General features: G+C 37.3%; 1 protein-coding gene across 1 annotated transcript in view; it reads left to right on the plus strand.

The window, feature by feature from the left end:
• Positions 1-20435, plus strand: part of LRRCC1 (leucine rich repeat and coiled-coil centrosomal protein 1) — a 20591-nt gene extending 156 nt beyond the window's left edge. Inside the window, exons 2-19 of the mRNA XM_010024851.1 lie at positions 114-319; positions 1251-1316; positions 2066-2233; positions 4357-4531; positions 4638-4836; positions 5617-5819; positions 6596-6779; positions 7111-7259; positions 8444-8648; positions 11801-11940; positions 13157-13358; positions 13693-13878; positions 15046-15220; positions 15874-16037; positions 16764-16993; positions 17186-17323; positions 19638-19773; positions 20313-20435. Coding sequence (XP_010023153.1) covers positions 114-319; positions 1251-1316; positions 2066-2233; positions 4357-4531; positions 4638-4836; positions 5617-5819; positions 6596-6779; positions 7111-7259; positions 8444-8648; positions 11801-11940; positions 13157-13358; positions 13693-13878; positions 15046-15220; positions 15874-16037; positions 16764-16993; positions 17186-17323; positions 19638-19773; positions 20313-20435 — 3049 coding nt within the window. The remainder of the gene's footprint in view (positions 1-113; positions 320-1250; positions 1317-2065; positions 2234-4356; positions 4532-4637; positions 4837-5616; positions 5820-6595; positions 6780-7110; positions 7260-8443; positions 8649-11800; positions 11941-13156; positions 13359-13692; positions 13879-15045; positions 15221-15873; positions 16038-16763; positions 16994-17185; positions 17324-19637; positions 19774-20312) is intronic.
• Positions 20436-23107: the final 2672 nt, after the last annotated feature.

A 23107-nucleotide genomic window follows, 5' to 3' on the forward strand; every position in this document is an offset into this window, starting at 1 on the left:
AGTCGGCGAGGGGAGCTGGGCCCCTGGGGTGAGGGGATGCCGTGGCGCGGGGCTGGGTAGAGCAGCCCCAGAATGAAGCTGCCCGGCTGCTGACAGGTGCCTTTCCTTGGCAGCTTGCTGGAGGTCTCCCTGAGCACAGAGCTGCACACGCTCAATGCGCACTGTAACCGCATCACCAGGATCGAGGGTCTCGGCCACCTCCGGAACCTGCAACATTTAGACCTGTCGTCAAACCAAATCCGCCGGATCGAGGGGCTAAGTTCCCTGGCTAATCTGCGCACCCTAAGCTTGTCCTGTAACCTGATAACGAAAGTGGAGGGTCTGCAATATTTATTCCTGTCCATTTAGCAACAAATGAAGCTTTTCTAAGAGTTGTGTTAAAGCTTGCTTCTGGAAAGTATGCACATAATTAAGGTTATACGAAGTTAGTTGAGCTACTAACCATATTATGATATAAATTTTAAAAAGACTTGTCCTGGTTTCAGCTGGGATAGTTAATTCTCTTCCTAGTAGCTGGTGCTGTGTTTTGGCTTTAGTTTGAGAACAGTGCTATAACACACCAATGTTTTTAGTTGTTGCTAAGTAGTGCTTACCCTGACCAAGGACTTTCTCAGTCTCATGCTCTGCCAGGGAGAAGGGGAAGCCAGGAGGAAGCAGAGACAGGACACCTGACCCAAACTGGCCAAAGGGGTATTCTATACCACAGCATGTCATGCCCAGTATAGAAACTGGGGAGAGTTACCCGGAAGGGCCAGATCGCTGCTCGGGTCGGGCTGGGTATCGGTTGGTGGGTGGTGAGCAATTGTATTGTGCATCACTTGGGTTTGTTGTTTTCCCTTCCGCTTTCAGTTTTATATTCTCTCTCCTTGTTACTTCCCTTAGTAGTAGTGCTATACTGTGCTTTAGTTATTAAACTGTTCAGATCTCGATCCTTGGATTTTACATATATTTGATTCTCTTCCCCATCCTGCCTGGAGAGAGGGGAAGAGGCAAGGGTGAGTGAACGTCTGCATGGTATTTAGTTGCTGGCTGGGTTTAAACCACAACAAGACTATGTAGTCTCTGTAAGCTTTCTCATAGCACAATGCCCTAATTTAGAAGGAAAACCTGATTTTTATATTATGATTATAGTTCATTGTCATAATTTGTAGTTAGGATTTTTGAAAGCTTGCTCTGCAACTTTTGATTTGAACAAAGCAGAACATTCTTTTGAAAATCTTGCTGTTTCTTTTTTCCCTCGTTTTGTTTAGGACTGGAAAAACTCTATAATTTAACTATGCTGAATTTGTCGTATAATCACATACATGATCTTTCTGGTAAGTGAGTTTGGTATGTACAGTGAAATAAAAAGCATTTGCCTCACTTTAGTTTTGACCAAGTACATTTTTAGAAGTTTCTAGTAGTTCAGCCAAATCCTGAGTAATGCTGTGAAAGGTGGCAATTGCTGCTACTCTCAGCTTTCAAGTTCCTAATGTTTAGGGTTGTTCTCAACTGGAATCTATTCTATATGTGGTGAGCTGAGCTTGTTCACAAAGGAGCACAGAAAACATTTCAAGCTTATTTCCAAAGTGAAAAAAGCAATAGTCTCAGAAGATATTTCCAGAATACTCATATCTTTCCTTTTATAGGACAGATATGTAGCTTTGGCTATGATATGGAAGTTCTCTTCTAAATGTATTTGTTGGAATGTTCAGTTGTTGCTTCTAACCGAGATTTTCAGCTACAGAATCAAGGGAGTAATAGAAAATTTAAAAGAACATTGGTAACAATTTTGTTACTGATCTGAGCTATAAAAAGGAACTCAAAGCAAAAATGTTTATTTTTTTACATGCTTAACAATTAGAAACTAATCTCTTTCTTTAAAGCTCCCCAGCTTGAGTGTTGAGCTGTGTGGGGTACCATAGCTAATTAATGTATGTAGACAGGATTATGGAGTTGTTACGAAATTTCCAATTATTATGATGTGTAACTTCCTGAATATCTTTCATCAAGATGCAATTTGTTCTAAACTAGTCAGGAATTGTAACAGAAATTATTACTTTGAAGTTTTTTCTCAAATTTTCAGGATTTCAGTGCCTTCATGGAACCAGTCATAACATTAGCCATATTGACCTTCACAGCAACTGTGTAAACAATATTAATCACTTAGTTCAGTGCACAAAGGGGCTGCGCTGTTTGACACATCTGACACTGGAAAAAAATGGAAGAGCCAATCCGGTTTGTCACACAGCAGGTATGGATCTCTTGTTGGGTACTTTGTACTCGTTAGGTCAGTGGTTTCCCTAAACTAAGCGAGGTTCTGAAGCTTGCATATTTATTCTTTAACCAGCCAGCTTGCAGAAATCTAAATTCTGTCAAAAGTGTAATTTGTTTTCCAGTAAAAAAAAATTATTCTCCCTCTCCCCCCCCCCCCAACATATTATCAAAATTGTAACTTATTGTATGCCTTGATAAGGCTCAATTTTTTCATATATTATTTTAGGTAAGGGTGGGAGGTAGACAAAGAGCAATGGGAAGAGAAAGCATTGCAGAAATTGGAGGAAAGGAGTATTGTAGGTAGGTGGAGAAGTTGAAGAATGTACAGAGGGATACTGAGCTACTAGAAAGAGGACAGGCAGGGGATGGTCTTCTACTTGAGAGAGACCACAAGAGGAAGATCAGTAAAAAGCCCTATTAGCCTTTCCACCTTTTCCCTCAGCCTCAGAAAGCAGTGATGTTCTGCAGTAATTAGCATTTTCATCAAAGTAGTAGGCAAGGATTTCACTAGGTAGTATGGAGAAAAGCTGGAGAAATGCATGTGGGTATATCACTTTCAGTCTCATTGCCTAGAACTTCTTGTTTTGGTGAGTGTTTTCATGTCATTTAAATGTTACAGCCTGTGTTCACAAGTTAAGCAGTAGAATCCTGTTTTGGTGAAAGTTTTGTTTGTTTTATTTGTGTATAAGAAAGGGGAAGTGTCCTGGGTTCAGCTACAGCAGTCATTTTTTCTCCTTCTTAGTAGCTGGTGCAGGGGTGTGTTTTTTTTGACTTTCAGTCTGGGAACAATGCTGATAACACCAATGTTTTTAGTTGTTGCTCAGTAATGTTTACTCTGACCAAGGACTTTCTCAGTCTCATGCTGGGCCAGAGAGGAGGGGAAGCCAGGAGGAAGCAGAGACAGGACCCCTGACCCAAACTGGCCAAAGGGGTATTCCATACCACAGCACGTCATGCCCAGTATATAAACTGGGAGGAGATAGCTAGAAGGCCCATATCGCTGCTCGGGTCGGGCTGGGTATCGGTCGGCGGGTGGTGAGCGGTTGTGTCCTCTCCCCTTGTTATTCCTCTTATCATTATTATTGGTAGCAGTAGTGGTTTGTATTATACCTTAGTTACTGGAGTGCTGTTATCTCAACCTGTGGGAGTTACATTCCTCCGATTCTCGTCCCCATCCCTCCAGGAGGGGGGGGAGCAAGGAAGAGGGGGGGAGCAAGCGAGCGGCTGCGTGGTTCCAAGTTGCCGGCTGGGCTTAAACCACAACAGGAAGATCTACAGGAAGATGGAAGCGGAGGGTTGATACTTTTGGGATAGCTCAAAGAGAATTTCATTACGAAGAGTAGAACAGTATGAATTACCATAATTCAAAATAGCAACCATATCATGAGCAGTTAATGGGTAAAGGTGTAATATGTATACAGGTCTTGGAGATAATTGAGGGAAAACAAAAAAGGACCTAGTTAATGTTTTCAAAAGCACTTATGAATGAGTTTTGCAGATGTATGCAGGCACCATGGAAGCAGTAACAGGACTATTGAAGTTATCTGGATAACTTGGAAAAGTCCACTAGTTTTTTCTGCAAGTGTTTTACATACCTCTGCATATCTGCCTCTTTGGTGGCACTTTTGGAACTGCGGTGTTCAGAAGCCCAAGTTCTATTAATTTAAAGAAATTTAATTTCAATGCCTTACAGTTTTCATAATGCCTTATTTCATTCATTGAAAAAGGATGAAGTTATATAAGACCTTTCAGAACTTGTCCTTCCATTACCGTGTCTACCATTGCACTTGATACAACTGTTTTGGTGCAGTAACCTGACATTAAAGGTGGTCCGTGCAACTGCTGTGTGTTGGTGATGATGGCGAAATGCTTCTGTAGACCAGGAGTAGGCAGGCGGTTTCCCAGTCAATTTGTTTTGTAATGTCTATTGAAAGCCTTATGGGTGGGGAAAGGCAGGACACTTGCAGGTAACTCACTACACTTTTTTTTTTTTTCTATTACAAATGCAGTGAATAATTTAAGATGACAGGATACCTAAAATGCACTAGACATCTCTTTTGGGGATTTATTTCAATTTAAATGTACTTTGTTTTCCTCAAGGTTATAGAGAAATTGTTCTTCAGATGTTGCCCCAGCTAAAAGTTCTAGATGGAAGAAACATTTCTGGTGAACCAGTCGACCCAGCAGAAGAAAACTATTCAAATTTGCAGTGTTTAGAAGACATTTGGAGCTGTTTGGTTTCACCTGGGTGTCCCTCATCCAATGATCAGGTGCTGTAGTTTGTGTGTACTGATTTTCAAATGGATAAATTTTATTTATATATTGCATGTAATTCATTAATGTTACAAGGGTTGTCTTTCCTTTTGATAGAAATATGTTAGCTTACCAGTGGCAACACCACATATTGACCAGGCGTTAGCTCATTTCCGTCAACGTACAGAAATACCAGAACAAAATGCCATCAGCTCTTCTACTGAGCTTGTCTCTTCTTCAGAACCAGAGAAGGCCGAACTTGATAAAATATACAGTGAGATGAGGATTAAAAAAATGGAAGATCAGATTTCACAGATACTGCAAAAGGTGATGTTTTTTTTCTTTTTGCTGTGATTGCGCAGAAAGTCTTGTTTGTAAAATGTGGTTTACATTTTGATAATGCAAAAGCTAGCTGGGACAGACTGGAGCATTTCTACTGCTATATGTGTGCTGACTTAGTGCTAATGTGTTCCTAATATTTATGAGAAACTGGGAATAAACCAAAACCAAGTCTTTAAAACTAAGTAAGTCACAAAAACTTTAATACTGAATAAAACCCATAGTATATGGATTTAGGCGAACTATCTGATCATACTGTATTAGAAAATTATTTTCTGTTTTTTGCCATGAAGCTATCAATATAGTAACTGAACCAAAGTAAAATATGAAATGCAGCAAAATATCTGGAATATAGACTTCTATTAATTAATTTCACTAATAGGTCAAGTTGGCCTGATATGTTTGTTACGTATGTTTTTGTAACTGCTTGTGGTGTATGTTACATGTTTGCAAGGTGGTTTTGGTTTTATGTGCTGTGGGTTTTTTTCACATTTTGCACCAAGCCTCTGTGCCTAAGGATTTTACCAAATTTCAGGTATTGCAGAAAGATACAACTATGTGTTCTCAAGCATGCTGTTCTGCTGGGCTTATTTTATCTTTAAAACAATGAAATGTGTCAGCAAGGAGGGACAGGGTTGTTCAGAAGCAATTATTTACTTTTCTATCAAAATTATTTTGTATGAATTGTTTCAAAGTAGCATATAAGTGTTAGAAATTAGCCAATTAGAAAAGGTAAGATGTATAGGTAAAACTTTGATCTGTTCTTAGGTATCTGATACCTCAGGAAGGGAAGCTCCTCCAAATGTTCTCAAAGCTAAGAGAGACACAGATCCAACTTCTGAGAGCGAAAATGAGAGCGGGAAAGACAAGAACAGAAAGGTTACGAAAAGAAGCAAGCTCCCTACTTACCGTAGAACTACCTTATCTACAAGGTGTCATGCAAATCCTCTTAAGAACAAAGTAACTGACAGGTATCCCAATGTTTGCCATGTATGAAGCCAGAATGAATTAAGCTGAATATTGTTAGAGTAAACGTATTTTAATTTGAAACATTTTGCTGAAAGTGGTAATTAGGTAAATTAGCTCTGTTAATAATGCTCTAGAAATTATTAGCTACTGAGGCTTCACTCAGTCATTTCAGTATATAAGGTTTTTCTGTCTTAGGTGAAAAGGAAATTGCACTAAAGATTCCAAAACACTTTCAGGGTTCTAACAGCTTATAGTTTCATCTTTGTTTAAATTGTGGTGACAGAAGAATTCTCCACAGACAGAAGTGAGTCATTAAAAAATAAGAATAAAAGATTCATGGTGTCAGAACAGTAGTCAAGAATATAGCTGTCTGTATTTTGTGATGAAACTGAGGATGCCATGGTAATTTGCTTGATTTATATAGCAAATACCAGAAGTGATGAGTAGAAGATGACATAAATTGGAATATATTAGTTTAGTCAGCTACTGCAGCTCTACAACTCCTCTGCTTTTCTAAACTTGTTTTATGTCTATGATCATACAAAGTTTTTCAGATGGCATCTACTAGTACTGCATACTTTTGTACAGCTGAAGATTTGAATTTAGCTGTTTGCTTTATGATCTGCTTGCAAATTATTTTCTATGTGGTTTTGAATCTCTTTAAAATTCAGCTTCTACAAAGAACTGTAAAATTTTGTCCTGGAAAAGTGTCTGAATCCCCTGTTGTTATTTAAACTTTGCATGTTTTTAACTATACCTTGATGCCCTGCTATTACAGGGAAGAGAAGAGTTCCTCGAAGTGTTCACGCTCCAGTCAGAGAGACTCTCGTCTCAATTCATCATCAGATACTCAAGACTTGGAAGTAGTGGGAAAGAAAGCTGAAATGCTAACTGGAAGACAGAGCAATATAGAAAAAGTAGAAGAAATTAATTCAAATGCCACAGAGGAATCAACATACCGAGTATGTTTTGCATCATTTCAAGTGACATACATTTTCAGCTGAAGCCAAGCATATGTCTCCTGATGAAGCTTTAAACTTGGAGGTGACAAAAAATAATTGCATGTAGATAGTATCAAAATACAGTGGAGTTCTTGTAGTGTCAGCTGGAAGAGAATTTATTTTATTTCATTTTTATGGGGTGTTTTGGCCCAGTCGCTTACACTTTCCCCTATTATCCATGAGTTCCAGAAAGACAAAAAAGTCTTGTTCTACTGTTATGAATATTTTTTGTGATTTTTGGCTACACTTCAGTGTTTCCTAGTAAATTGATGCTTACCATATTCTTGCTAAGGCACTGATTCAAGAACTGGATCAAGAGAAAGAAAAGAGGTGGAAAGCAGAGCAAGCAGAGAAGAAATTAATAGAGCATGTCAGAGAGCTACAGAAACATGCGAAAGAAGAAAAGAATATTCAGAGTATGGCTGTATACACTACAGACAGGTAGGGAAACAGCGCTGAAGTATAAGAGTTTGCGGTTTTTTTTTAATTTAAGACAATTCAATTTATAGGCTTAAGAAAGGAGAACAGCTTTAAACAATGTACTTGGAAAATAATGCAGCAGGAAGTAGTGCTAAAATTTTTCTTACTATTACCTAATGAAATTCCTTTCTGCTGCTCTGCAGCTTTCTTCCTGTTCTAGTCTTGGAACAGTATTGGTATGTCACCTCTATTTCTAGCCATTATTTTCCAAGCAATCTGTATCATAATTGTTCAGCTCAAGCTCTAATAGCTCTCATATCATACTTTTGGCTTCCAATTCCCAGTCTCCCTTTCCACATACAGTGGTTTGTTTGGGGTTTGTTTTTTTGGGGTTTTTTTTTTTTTTAGTTCTTCTTTCCTGCACAGTGCACTTGAACAAAAATGTTTCTGGCAGGTAAGACGTGGCCAAGAGGCAACATGTTTCCAGGTCAGGCCTAGTATATCTTCCTATAGACTGCTGTCATCATCCTTGTAAGTTCTGAGCAGCATCCTCTTTTTAAAAAAAGTTCTCCCTCGTAACACACCATTGTTTGTTGTTGGCTGTGATTGGAGATGTCTACTCTATTTATCTTTCTCTTAACTGCACTGTATTTATTGAAGACATTTTCTTTCTTGTAAGGAAGAAACAAGCCAAATGCTTCCTGAGTTACCATGAGTGACTGTCTGTGATTATTTTCCATTTTTTTTTCTTTTTGCTTCAGGTTCACTTCTCCCTTTTATTTGTTACCATCTTGGATAAAAGGCTTATTATGTTCCTTTTCTTTTAAGGTAGATGTTGTATCAAAAATTATTAGAGTATTAAAGGATATTTCAAAGTTTTCTGAAGAAAATTATTGAATTACAAATTGATAACCTGTGTTAACTTCTTTATAAAGTAAAATGATACTGGAATGCCATTTGCTTGAACAACCTGTCTCTAGCCCAGTTTCTTTTAAAATGAAGCTCCATATAGTGATGCTCTGCACAACTTCAGAAGTACTTTACATATTTTTAGCAGTTTTACATGACAGAGCTGTAAATAGTAAAACTCAGCAAAGAAAAAGGTAGGGTACTACAACACTAACTGATGTGTTATTCTTAATGTATTTCACATCAACCTAAGTAATAAAATATTTGTAATACAACCTTATTGCATTTATTCTCAGGCTAAAGGAATTGATATTGAAAGAGAGAAATGTTAAAGCAAGACTGCAAGCAGATGTCCAACAGTTAAAAGGTGAAACTGAACAACTTACTAATGAGTTAAATCAGGCAAGAAATAAAGAAAAGGAACTTCAGAAGGCCATGCAAGCTTTAGAAGAAACGCTATCCAAGATGGAGACACAGAGACTGCAGCAACGAACAATAGAGGTAAATATTTTTCATGAGTAAATAATACATAAATAATACAATAGCAACAGGATAGCTACTGTAGTCCTAGGTATTAAGAAACACTAAATTTTACAAGCCTTAAGTCTGAGTTTTCCACAATAGAAGCTGGGGCTTTTTTTTTTTTTTTTTTTTTCATAATCATAGTTAATAATAAGAATCCACTTTAATTATTAGTTAATATCTCTTATTAATAGAGGTATGTCATGTGATGTGGCTTTAAGGTAAAGGAGAACAAGTCCTATTAACATGGAGGGTTGGTATTTTCTGACAATACTGAGGAACAAAGACAAGTTTTTTAAAATGTTGCTGAAATCAATAAAGATCTTACTCGCAGGATGGAAATCTGGTGGTTCTGTTTGTTTTGCTGATCTAAAGAAGGATATGCTTTTAATTGAAACCAGAACAAAACAATACATTTTGAAGCATTTTTGGGTTTGGTTTTTTTTTTTGTTTTTTTTTTGTTTAGGGTTTTGGGTTTTGGTGGGGGATGGGGAGGAATGTTTGTTTGTTTGCTTGGGATTTTTTGGGTTTGTTTTAAAGTTGGAGAAGATCATGATGCTTTTTTTTGGTCAGAGGCACTTTATTCAGTATACAAATACAGAAGATGGAAGATGCTGGAGCAGATATTGCCGCTATATCTAACTGAATTTTCAGTGGCCAAATGCTGCATCTACCCATATCTATTCCAATTGTTTGGTTATATTCCTATATTAGCCTATTCCTGTGTCACTGAAAAACTTCTGAACCTCTAGTATGGTGCTGTAGGAAATCTGGTCATTCAGATACCCTGAAAGGAAAAAGAATCGGGGAGTGTGCTGACAACTGAACTCCACGTGCCATTCAAGTTAAGAATTAGCCACCCTTGGCTTCAGGCTTCTCTTTAGACACTCGAGTAGCTCTTCCGTTTTTTTTTTTTCCTTACCTGTAAATATCCTGAAGCTGCTGTGGATCTAGAAGTGACCTTCAGTTTAGATCAGACATCTGCTTGTCACTTTGGAAAGTACTAAATTTAGTAATTTAAATAAGAGGAGAGTGGTTGGGTTTTTTGTTTGGTTTGAGTTTCTTTTTTCCTTTCCTATAAGGAAGGAAATACCTTATTGGTGTATGAGGGTTTTAATTTTCCTTTAATGAGTTTGTAGAAATAAGTAATGTCTTTTCATAATAGCAGCATCATTTTTATTAACTGCAAAACTTCATTAAGTTCCTGTTTTTAAGGTCCTGTAGCACATACTCTTTAATTATGTTTTGAAGAATAATCATGGTCCTCTAGAAACTAAATTCTCTTTCTGAATGTTCAGATTTAATATACTTTTGGTGTATTTTATCAACTCCAAGATTAACTTATTCTAGAATACTTTATAAAGCTTTCTTCTAGTACAGATAGGTAGTTAGCTTCAAGGGTAAATTTTGATTACTCAGAAGTCACTGCTTAAGGACTTCAGTCAATATTACTACAGTACTCCTATAAGGGATTCTAGATGAATAAGCTGCTATACATCTAAATGTGTACCATATTTTCCAGAAGTCTTTAAATTTGCGTGTCTTCTCACTTGAAATTTTTGGGTTTAAGTGTTTCAATTTTGGAGAGAATTGCTTCACTTCATCCACAAAACAACAGCAATACAGTGGGGCACATGTAAATGTTACTTTTGAAGAGGCTTAACATGAGAACTTGGCTTCATAGTCAAGCCCCACAACAATTTGCGTACAACTGAAGTTAATGTATGAACTTCAGGTACCTCTGGCATTCTCAAGCTGGAACTCGTAACATGCAACAGCACATAAGTCTCTTAATGGACATTGCAGGAGATGATGAACATTGAAAACAATGTTTTATTTGTCAGTGCAGGACGTTCAATACAGCTGTTAATTTTTTATCTTTAATTTTGATTGATCTTTCAGAAATCCAGTTGAGGGAGACAGTTGTGATGGAATTGAAAGAAAACAGTTTGGGATTTTTTTTTTTCTTTTTTGTTTTGTGGGGGTTGCAGGAGGGGATTGTTTTCTTGTGAACTGGCCAGTAAACTGGGTTGTATCTTGTGTTGTAGCTCTGCCATTAGATAACTGACACTTATGAGTAATCAATTTGAAAATCACAGATTTGATAATACTCTTGAAAGCAAAGAGATAAAACTTGTATTAAGTACAGAATATGAAGACCATTTGCTTTGTTTAGGAGGACAGGTTGACAAGATAGTTGTTACTTCTCACTGCTTGAGCACAAAAGGCTCAAGAGGAATGCCACAAATAATGATGAGGAGTAAGAATATCTTCCTTAACATCACCTCTGCTGTTGCCGTGACCTGTGCCAACTTGCAGCCTTCTGAAGTGTCTTGGTTCTGAATTACCATTTCTTGAGTAATTAAAACCTTTTTTATAACTTTTTTCATATCTTTTTATTCCTACTTGTTGAGTTTAAAAAGACAGGTTTGTTTGTATAAGGCTTCAAATTATAAAAGTCATAAAAGCTTGCATTAAATTGAAAAAGTGGAGTATGCCACCTGGTGTTTATACTGATTCTCCATTTTTTTCCTAAAATCATTAGAAGCAGCCGTGTTCAGCAATTTTGAAGTATAAAACTTGGAAATATACAGATTTTTGTAAGTGTGTTTAAAAAAAGTTGTATTGAATACAAACAAATGTTTTGCTTGAAACTAATACAAGTGTTATGAGAGTCTGTAATTGTGCAAATCATTCTGCCAATACACATGTTCCACTTCTGCAGAGCATTCCCAAGTTCTTTATAAATTAAGCAAATGTTCTCAATTCTTCATGAAAGTTGCTTTTTTTTTTCTGTTGCAGTAAGTTAAGCTAAGATATAATATTAGGCATCTTGTCTGAAATTTCTGCAAGTGTAACAAAATATAGTAAGTAAAACAACAAACAAACAAAACAGGACAAAAAAAACCCCACAGCCCTTTGTTTGTCTTGGGCTAGGTAACATAATAAAATTCCATAAAATTTTATGAAAAATCCTGACAGTTGTGGAGCATGCTGTAAACTTAATGGCCCAGGCAGATATGTATAAAACTGTATTAAAGCACCTGTTCCTGTGTATTCTGGTATAAGACATAAAGAACAGATTGCAGTTCCAAGAAAATATTGTTGCTCCCTTTATGAATTCTACACAGATGAAACAGGTGCAGGAAGCAGAACTTAAAGCATCAGCAAATGAAAGAGAAGTACAGTTACTTCGAATATCCTTTCGACAACAGAAGGAGAAGGTAAAACAACTGCATGAACTGCTTATATTAAGAGAGCAAGAGCAAAGGTATGGGATCTATTTTCACAAATAGGATGCTAATGTTGCAAATATGTCTTGTTTAAATGTGTTCTGCAAAGTGTCAGTGTGTGTGGTTTTGTTTTTGTTTTTTAATGGGAGAGATGGTCTTTATAAAAATGTGGATGTCTTTCCACCCATTTTCTTGCTTATTTAAGAATATCTTCATATCTTGTAGATTCCTGACTCATAACTCCACGTAGGCAACTGTGCTCTTCCAGCTTGTCATTTGATAGGTTCTTGTCTTACTCTGTGGCTGAACTTTTTATTTTAAATACTTGATCTTTAATCCGGGAAATAATCAGATAAAAATAAAATAATATGCAAATTATTGTCTGAAGAGCTGATCTGCATATACAATAGCACAAAGTGTTTAAAAAGAAAAGTCAGCTTCTATAGCATCTTCTTTCAAAATTTCCTTTTTTTTCTTTTCCCAGAATACTTGAACATAAGTTCTATACCGTTTACCTAATACAATCAAATATATGTACAAACTAAAGCAACAAGTGGTATTTCAATTTACAAGTCTAAATGTATTCAGACACCAAGATAATTATGGGTTTAGATGGGAAGAATCTGACAGCTGTGTTTTGAGATCTTCCGATTATTATCTCAAATCTCCAAAAGATGTATTGTGAAGGACAGTGGATATGTTTTGTGTTTGTGCTTTAAAGCAGATGAACAGAATAGTCTTAGTACAGGGTACTTCTGCTTCAACGTTCTTTTATAGGGATGCTTCCAGATAGGAAGGAGGCTTATCCTGGAACCCTTTAGGTCCCCATTGCTGCTGCTTTTAAGGTTTTGGGCCTGAGCGAGAAGGAAGAGTTTACGGAGGGTGAAGAGAATGACTGCAAAAGAGGGTATCTGGCTGTGGAGTGCTTTTCCCCCAATTCCAATCTCTCTTCCGGGTCTTTGTTTTCAGCAAAGCAAGCAAATGCTAACTAATGGCAAAACAGCAATTGAATAATTTCTACGAAAGTTTGAATTAACAAGTACAGTTATCCCTCTGGGTGTTTTAACAGTAGTCAACACTCTTCCTTATCCCTGAGCCATTGTCATAGAAGGCTGAAATCTGTCTGTGAAACTAAGGAATTTATCCCCTATGTTACGTAATTTGTTATCCTTTCTAAGAAATACTAAGGGAATTAATTGAAACAACTGTGAGATACTGCAGGTCTTGTCTCAAGTATATGTTTAATAACTTCAGGAAAGAACTTGAAACCCGGGTTGCTTTAAATGGACCTGAATTTCAAGATGCTTTGTCAAAAGTAGTGGCTAAAGAGGAACAGAGGCATGAACAGCGTGTTAAAGAATTTCAAGAGAAAATTAATGCATTAAACCAGAAGTACAAAGAGTTAGAAGATGAATTTCGTTTAGCTTTAACTATTGAAGGAAAAAGGTTTAAAGAGGTAAGACAAAGAGAACATTTAATAACAGTCAAGGTAGAGTTGTAGTTCTATCAAATTTATTGGGTTTGAAGAGTTGGGGTTTGGTTTTGGGGGGAGGGATAGGTTTGTTGGGTTTTAGGGGTTTTTTTTTGTTGTTTGTTTTGCATTTGGTTGGGTTTGTTGGGGATTTTTTTGAAGTATCACTAACAAACTGATAGAAAACCAGTTTCAGATATTCACTAATTTCACATACTGTTCATGAACTTCTATGTCTTCCTTTACTTGAAATTCAAAATGTGTACACATTTTTTCCAGATGTTAGCATTTTTCAAGTCTTGTCTTTATAAAACTTTAGGTGAAAGAGGGTTTTGAAAATGTTACTGCTGATCTAGCTGAACATAAACAAGCCCTCTTTGAGTTTGAACAAAAGGAAAAAGAGATGGCAAGTGTGATACAAGACCTGACAAGCATAGTGAAAGAACAGAAAGCAAAGATAGCAGAATTAACAAAAGCAAATGAAGAAGCTACAGCAAACCTAAAGGTACTTGTTTCAAAACATTTCAACTGCATATATGGGGGGTTTTTTTTTATATTTTATTTGTAAAAGTTATCAATTCCATACAAAGTAGCTTGACATGTTTCCTGTTGCATTAAAACCTAGCACTCCACATCAGCCTTTATTCTTGCATCCTGCACTTCAATTTCTCACAAGCACTGATCCCCATATAGCAGAATCTAGACTCACCCACGTCTTCAGAAGTGCACTTCTTGCCTTGTGAGCACTCCCAATTTATAAATAATCAAGTGATCACTCTAAACTGAGATTTAAAAACCTAAATGAATAGTCCCGACCCCTTTGTAAATTCAAAATAATGGAACATGGTTCTGCAGTTGTCACTGTATGTGAAGTAACAATGAAATTGAACAATCAAATGTAATTATTAGCAGCTTCATATCACAGAGTTGCATAAAATTAACAATAATGATCTACTAATTGTCTGATGTTAAATACTGTGGGCACAATTGCTTTATCTTACACTACTGATCACTGTATATTAATATATTATAGTACTACCTTCTTAAATCTTGAAAATTTTAGGAACATAACTTTTAAGCCATTACGTGATCCAGTCCATCTTTGTATTAAAACTTCTGTGCAGTACAACCCCTGCACAGCTGTTTCTCATCTCCTCCCTACATGTTGCTGTTGGGGTGTCCAAATATTGGACAGGATAGCATTCTGACAGTCAGTGGTGCTGCTACAAAGTTAAATAACTGTATTAAACACCTGTAATCTGTAGCCCGCATAAATGAAGATAATCATGAGGAGTGGGAAGTTCATCCCAGCTTCTGTATTTTCTTTTGCTTTGGTTTTTAGTGTCAACTAGACTTTGTTTCTCTTTTTGTGTGTGTTTTTGACTTGTGCATTTATAATTCTAAACAGGCTTTTATAATGGCACGGATGACTTAAGGTGGCTGTTTAGAAACTGGCTTTACAGTTTCCTGGGATTGAAATATATCTATTTGAAGCAAACATTTGTGTTTCATTTCTGGGAAGAGATGCAGATAGAACTGTGTATGCAAGCAGAATATTCTTCAGTTAACTTAATTCGCTGCATTACTTTACTGACGTTTAGTATTGATGTGAAATTTTGAATACTTGTTTTCAAGGATCTTGCTGTCCTTTTTCCAATGTTCATTTATACAGTGTCGAACTGGAGAACTTGAAACTGTGGTTGAGGAGGACAAACAGAAGGCTGCCCAAGTTGAACTTCTGAAAAAGGAAAATGGAAAACTTATTTCCCAGCTGACAGCCCAGGAATCTGTGATTGATGGATTAAAAATGGAAAGAAAAATATGGGGACAGGAGTTGGCACAACAGGGTAAATTTTTTTTCTTTTTCAGAAAAAATTTTGGTGTTCAGTGTTGTACCTTTCACATAAACACTCCAGCATAGTCATAACCATAGCAGGGTCTCTGTTGATCTTATGTAGTTGTAAAGATGTGCAAAAATAGATGTTCTGTAGGATGCTGGCCATTATAGGAACTGTAACATCAGTTATAATACTTGTGGGAGATAGTTGTAAATGCAGTTTATCTATTTCCCCAAAATGTCAAAATACCATAATGTTATACAAAGAACTTTTAAATATGAATTAAGGAAAACCAGGATTTGTAAATAGTGTTATGTAATGCTGCTTGTCTATCACATAAGTCTAATGTGAAAATTTCAGTAGTTATTTTTCCTTATTAATGTAACTCAGCACCACCTTGTGGGTTCTTTGAGATTGGCTGGGTCGGTCAGAAATACTTGACCTTATCCTTTGAAAACTTCTCTGATAAAGAGATAGCCCTTCAATTCTACATATCCTCTCAAATATAACCTACCTACAGATTAAAGTACAATGTTTGCAGTGGGCAAAATGGTCATGTTTGTTTTTTAAGGTAGTTCTTACCTTTATCTCTCTCCCTCATTATACATCTTGAAGTCATCTGTAAAATGAGTGCTGTAGTGTCAATATCCTGTTTTATCTAGGAGCTCATCTTGCTCAAGATCGGGGAAAACTGGAGGCAAAAATTGAAGTTTTAACAAATGAGATTGAGATGTTAAAAAAGCAAAAGGAACAGGACAGTGATACTGTAAGAATTAAAAACAAAATAGTGGATGATCAGACAGAAACAATTAGGAGATTAAAAGAAGTAAGTGCCATGTCTGACAATTTGTGTGCTTAGCTAAAATTAAGACGTGCAGTGCAAGTTATTGTAAAGGCTGTGATAAAAGCTGACTGCCCTCCTTTACCAACTCGGAAGGCACCATCAGGCTGTCAGTAGCAGCTAGTTTCACCAAGAGCAGAGGAGGGCCTTGTATAAACTTAATGTACAGAGATGCTGCTTTGAATCTCTTGTCGAACCTGTTTATGTAAAGACTTTCTTCTTTGTCTTGCTTCAAGTTACTTTTGACAATCATTTTGAGAGAGGAAAAACTAGGATAGCATAATTCTTCTTGTGTGTTTAAAAGAAAAGCAGAAAAAGATTGTTGAAGAGATTGCTTATTTTACAATGTAAATATTTTTTATTTTCTTTTCAATCACTATTTTAACAGCAGAGCTACTATGTTTTAATTAATCTCATTTAGAGACTTCAGACTTTATCAATCAGAGCAAAGAGAATGTGAACTCAGTGATTTGTTATATAGAATAAGTTGTTGTACTAGAGTTGTAAATAGCTTTTGTCAAAACTTGCTTTTAATTTCAGATTTATGTTTTGATGATTAAGTACTTTTCATATAATAATACATTCAGCAGAGCAAGCTTTCGCATGTTCCACTGTGCTTTGTTCCATCATAGACTAAACAGATCCCCTTAAAGGGTAACAATAAAGTTAACATGGAGGGAGTTCATGTGCTAAAATATTTATCTTCTAAAGGGCTTACAAGAAAAAGATAAACAAATCAGAAAACAGCATGAAGAAAACCTGAAAGCTCAAAAATGTTTTCAAGTACAATTGGATGAAAAAGCTGCTGAATCTGAAGAGCTAATGGAAAAATTAGAAGAGCTAATGGAAAAATTAGAAAAGCAAAATGGAAGAAAAGAGGAATTAAAGCAACTGCTAGAAGAAAAAGAACTAGAACTTGATGACATTAAGAATGCATACAGGTGATACATACAAGTGGCAATAATTTGTGATTATGATAGTGTGCAACACTGCTCTGAAGTTATTCCATGTTCAGAGAGTACTTGCTTGCTAGTATAACCTACAGAAATGTGGAAAAATTGAAGCATGGAAAACCTTTCAGCCCTCCTAGGTGGTATCTACATTCATTGTAAATATGTGCATTTTATTCTCAGTGCACTGAAAATGAAGTGGCAAGGTAAAGAAGAAATATTAAGCCAGCTGGAGGTGCAGGTTAAACGAATGAAGGAGAACTTTGATATCAAAGAGAAGAAGCTGATTGAGGAGAGAGATAAAAGTCTTCAAACTCAGAGGTGAACACCTTGATAGCTTATTTTGTGACTGCTCAGTTAGTATAGAGTTGCATTGTTAATAAGTATACAAAAATGTTTGATTATATGGTGAAAGAATGCATAATACCTTTGTAAGTACTTGGTGAGCCCAGTTGGTGCAAAGTCTGTGTGTGTAGAAGTAATTCTTACTATACAGGTGACTTACTTTTTGGAACTAGAATTCAGTTAAACATTCCTCCTTTAAACTTCTCAGCTGTGTTCCCAATTTCTTTGAATAGTTGGACCCTACACTTGTTCCTCACTAGTATGCCTGTTCCACCACAGTGCTTTGGGTTTTCTCAGTGAGGAAACTCATGTTACACTTACATGATGAAGTCTCTTCTACAGGCATTGTGCATGAGGCACAGTCTACAGCAGGGTTTCTTTGAGCATGAGCCTGTAAACCTTCCAGCTTGTGACCAGGATTCATGGGACAAATGGGTTGCAAATCACAGGTCAATGCCTGTGGCTGGCACTTGGGCTTGAGAGAGAGGCCACGGTGTTTCATTATGCAGGATGAAAATAGCTTGTGTGCTGTGTAGGAAATTGAGGGCAGATCCTCAATATTTGTCACAACAATACTAATAAATAATAGAATCGCAGATTCATTTAAGTTGGAAAAGCCCTTTAAGATCAAGTCCAAATGTTAAGCTAACACTGCCAAGTCCACCACTAAACCATATCCCTAAGTGCCACATGTACACAGGTTCACCCTTTTGGTGAAGAGTTCTTCCCTAGTATCAAGTCTAAACCTCCTATGGTGCAACTTGAGGCTATTTTCTTTCATCGTATTGCTTGTTATCTGGGAGAAGAGACCAACACTCACTTTGGGACAACGTCCTTTCAGGTAGTTGTAGAGAGGTATGAGGTCCCCTCTTAGCCTTTTTCTCCAGGCTAAACCACAGTTCCCTCACAAACGCTCTTTTTCCAGCAGGCAGCTTTCCAGCCTCTCTTCCCAAAGCCTGTAGTGTTGCATGAGGTTGTTGTGGCCCAAGTGCAGGACCTGGCACTTTGCCTTGTTGAGCTTCATACTATTGGCCATAGCCCATCGATCCAGTTGGTCGAGATCCCCCTGCAGAGCCTTCCTACCCTCAAGCAGATCAAACTTGCTATTAATATTTCAATCTGTGACAAACAGACTGTTTGTAAGTTACCTGTCACTCTCTTCCCATACAGGTAGCAATAGTTTTTTTGTTTATTTTATTATTCCTCTTGTACTGTCAATTTTTAATTTTGTTGAGCAATTAACAGTATATATGAGACGATACAGAAACAAATACTTATAACCCAAAAAATAGTCAGGGACTTGGATGATGCTCAGTTATTTCATACACGTCTGGCATTATGGAGATGTATGGTAGATTGCTGCCTGTGATGAGCTTAGATTGCTAGTATGATTTTTACTTTATTCTTTGGCCCCTTATTTTATTTCCTTCCTCCCTCCCAACTATTCTTAAGAAAAGATTATCTAGTTGTTAAGACTGCATATGTATCTAGCAGCGATCACCACACTGTTACTGAAGTAATAAGCCAGTATGACTAATGCTTTTTTGCTTTACATTTTTAAATTGAACACTTTGATTAATTACATTTTCACTATTATTTAAGGAAGGTCATGTGATTAATAAATGAAAGAAAATACCTTTATGGTTAAGTTTGATTTAGAACAAACAAATAAAAAATCCCCACAAATAAAAAGCAACCACCTCAAATAGTCAATAGTACTACATGTTGGAAGGTCTGGAGTGAAACTGAAATTTTACCCCACGTAATTCTGTTCTATTTCAAAAATCCATTGTAAATTAATTGCATAGTGGAACAATTTGTCTTGGTTTCTGTTGCTACGTATTTTAGAATTAATAAAAGCAGAATTTGCTTGGAGTCAAGGAAAGGCTTCACTACTGTGAAGCAGACACTTTTTCTGTAAGACATAGGCTTACAGGCTGTTTACAGAATCACATAGTTCAGTCATTGACTTCTCGGGAAGCAAAAATGTAATAAGTATATATTTGAAAAAAGGTGGAGTTCTTATCCATGGTTGACAGTAGCAAGCCTGAATCTTTGTGTTGTTAGTGACTAAATGCTTCTGAGAGGAATTCCAGCAGCCCTACACACGGTGCATAAACCTAGGATATGTATTTGAGAAAACAGGATGTCTGGAGCTAGATATTGAAATAATTATTTTCATGCCAATGTTATTAAAACTTTATCAAAGGCAGAGTTAGGCAAAGCAAAATACTTCAGTTGTTTGCAGAAGTGTGATTTTTATTCTTTTTTTTTTTTTATCCTTTTTTAGGATTGCTGTGGAAAAGCTTCATGAAATGGATGATGCTTTTAGAAAACAACTTGGGTCAATGTTGGTAGCTCATCAGGAAGAACTATTGCAGCTGGCAAATGAAAAGGAAAAACAAATTGAAGCAGCAAATGAAAAAGTAATTTTAATACTAAATTTATATGTTTATTGTATTTGCATTTTTATTCTACAGCTGCTAAAACAGTGGTGCTTGGAAGTTATCTGTTTGTACCTATTGAGCTAGTCTCTGGATGGAAACAGCCAGAACTTGTACCATCAGGAGGTTCTGGATTCAAGCAAAGTAAAGTGGCATGTTATATAGCTGTTACGAGATGATAGCTAAACATTCCCTTACCTATACAGGCAAGAATAATGATGATTATGCCATATAATCCACTTAACTCACGGGTGCCAGTGCTAACAGTTACTGTTCCTGTCACATATGCAGCCGGTATTTTGGTGTTGGTACGTTACTCACTGTCTCCTAGCAAATTAATACTTTTTTTAAAGCAAAATTCTGTTACTGCATACAGGGTCAAAAGTAGTGCATTGCTTATTTAAACATAAGCATGTTACTCTTGCATTGCTTATCAGTGTTTAAAAATGGCCAATATTATATGGGCTTGGGTATATTAAGGAAAAGCAAGAATTCTGTTTAATCTCAATGTGCTCTTTCAGGTTTACTGCGTTGAAGAAGAAATGCGGCAGCTTCTGCAGGAAATGGCAAACCATAAAAAAGCCATGGAAAATAAAATAAGACGACTTACACACGCACTGAATGATTTTCAACAAGATCTTTGAAAATTGTGTAATACACATTTTTAGTGTATATATTAACAGACTTTAGCAAATTCATACACTGCACTGCACTTTTCCTTGTTTTCTAGAGAATAAATTCTTTGATATATTTTGATGGTTCAGGCATCAGACACGTATTTTTACATTATTTTCATAATAACTATTTCTAACCTTTGATTATTTTTAATTTCTGTTAGAATGAGTCAAAACATATATAGATGAAAAGCACCATATGAAAAATTAGGAATTAGCATGTTTAATAGGAGGAAAAGAAGGTTGGGCCTTTGCTTCTCTCCCCCTGAAGCCGTGCTTCCGTGGGGGAGATATCCAAGAGTGTACCTGAAAATACATTTGCTCTGCCACTGTTGATGAAGCACGCATGATTTCTGCAATTCAGAGTGGCTTTTTTGGCTCTAGAGCAAAACGCTTCCTAACAGGCTTTTGAAAAACAGGAGATAATAAACTAACAGCTTTTTACAGGAACTAATCATCAGCTTTATGTTAACATGGTTGTTATACTTCTTTCATGATGGAGAGTTTACCATCTCTGCTGTACTTGGGCATTTATTGTATTTGCTTGTTCTTGGAACATCGTAAACCATTATCATACTACACCACACTGAAGTGTTTAATGCTGCAGTAGCAAGTAAAACACGGAGTAGTAACCACAACGGTTACTTGTTGGAACACCAGGTGGAGCTATGTCTTCCCATCTCGCAGTAGCTAAAAAGGGGAGAGTCCTGTGCTCCAATGAGGATGGAAGCCGACTTTACCACCTGCCTGTTCAGAGCCCAGGCACAAACACACTGATGCAGTATAACGGGTACAGGTGCATTTTTGTACTCAGTAAGAGCACCAGTGCTACTAGAAGGCCCTGGGCTTTGGCTAATGCTACAAGGCCTGTTGGACTTGTTATCAACTTCTTATCAGCTTGTTATGAAAACTTGCTGTGTGAACCAGAGCTTGATACCAGCTCCTGTTGTTATGAGGTGCAGCTGAAGCATGGGATGTAACAAAGGCCTTGGAAAACATGGGCACAAGTTGAAAGCGGAGGCCGTGGCTGCAAAAACAACTCACTAATGGTCAGTGACTGGTCTTTCACATAGCGCAACCTTGAGAGCTGGGAACAGGCTGCTTTTGCTCTAAGAAAGGAAGAAGCAAAGAAACAAAATAAACAGCCCAACAACTGAATAAAGTGCTTCCAGGGGCCTGGGAAATGAATGCCCCTGCCCTGCTCTGCACAGGGCTGTTGTCTGTGGGGGGAGGGCAGGGAGGTTGCACGGTTTTATGAAGGGTAAAATCCCAGACCAGTGGGAAGGGGCAGAAAGCAGACACTTGGTTCAGCTCTGGCCTCGAGACCAGAAAATGATTTCTCACTCTTTACCATGTGCTCTACACACTCCTGCTTCTTCAGAAGCCATGTGAGGAAGTATCTGGAAAGCTGATAGCAGAGTATTCACATGGGTATCAGTGGCACAGAAAGGCTGCACCACTTCAGAGTGCTTTTCTGTGATGTTTATCAAGTGTTTCTTCGGGCACTTCTTTTTTCCTTGCTTCTTATTTCACCAACCTACACTTTGGGTGAAGTAACTGAATATGTGGAATGCACCAAGAAGGGAATAAAACTTACTCTCACCCCCATTTAATTTATTAATATCAGGTCAGAGTTTTTCCTCTAAAACTATGTTCTGATTTCATCACAGGGAGTTACTACTGTTTTTATCATAAATTCTTCCTATTTCCTCCTCTTGGCTCAGACATCTCATACTGCAGTACTTGTGTACCCACACACATTTTTGCTTTTCTTACAGCTCATGCTACCTTTGGCATCTTTTCCCTCTTTATGCTTGCATTGCTTCCTTAGAGCTTTCTAATATTCAAATGATTTCTACCTTCGAAGTGATAATAAAAATAGTGTGGGTCAAAGCTGAGCTACCTATTCACAAGGATAAATTTCAGCCTGACATTACTGAAAGGTATAAAATAAATTAATAAATAAAAATGTAAATTAAATGTGAACTCTGACCTTGTCAGATGCAAGGCATGTTCTCCTGCATTAATCATGACAATTTAAAACCTGTTACTAGATTCTGGTTTGTTTTCATTTCCAGATAAGGTAATAGACGTATTTTAAATCCATCTTGCATGTGTAATCGGTCAGGAAAGTCCTGCGTTACCCAAGAGCGGGAGGAATGTGATTCAAGGTCCAGAGAGAGCATCCACCTGCTTCCTCGCATACGTACATGTGTGGCCCTGGCTGTGCTGTTATCTGTGAAGGTGCAAGTCCTGTGCAGCATGTCACGCTCCGTGTAATGCCTCTTCATGTTATGTTCTGCTGCCTCCTGCGATGGGGTATCTGGGGTGTCTCTTCCCTCAGATTCCCCTCAGCATTTCTTGAAGCGCATCTCCTTAATTCTTACGCTACGTGAGCTTTGAAGCTTCTCTACTTTGATGATAACTGAAGGCAAGAGGCGTACCTGAACGGAGGTTTAGGCCGAATGTATTTGGACAGCAGTGTCAGGGACTGGGTAAGCACCTGAAATTCCCAGTGCCTCTCACCAGCCCACAGAGCCTGTGCCTGTCCTGCAGAGACGCGAGAACATAGTTTATAATGAATCTAAGTGGGTTTATATCAAAAGCAAACGGGGGACTGACGAAGAGCTGCCGTGCAGGGG

The sequence above is a fragment of the Nestor notabilis genome, unplaced genomic scaffold (assembly GCF_000696875.1).
Source record: "Nestor notabilis isolate BGI_N333 unplaced genomic scaffold, ASM69687v1 scaffold10222, whole genome shotgun sequence".
In the NCBI taxonomy this organism is placed as follows: domain Eukaryota; kingdom Metazoa; phylum Chordata; class Aves; order Psittaciformes; family Psittacidae; genus Nestor; species Nestor notabilis.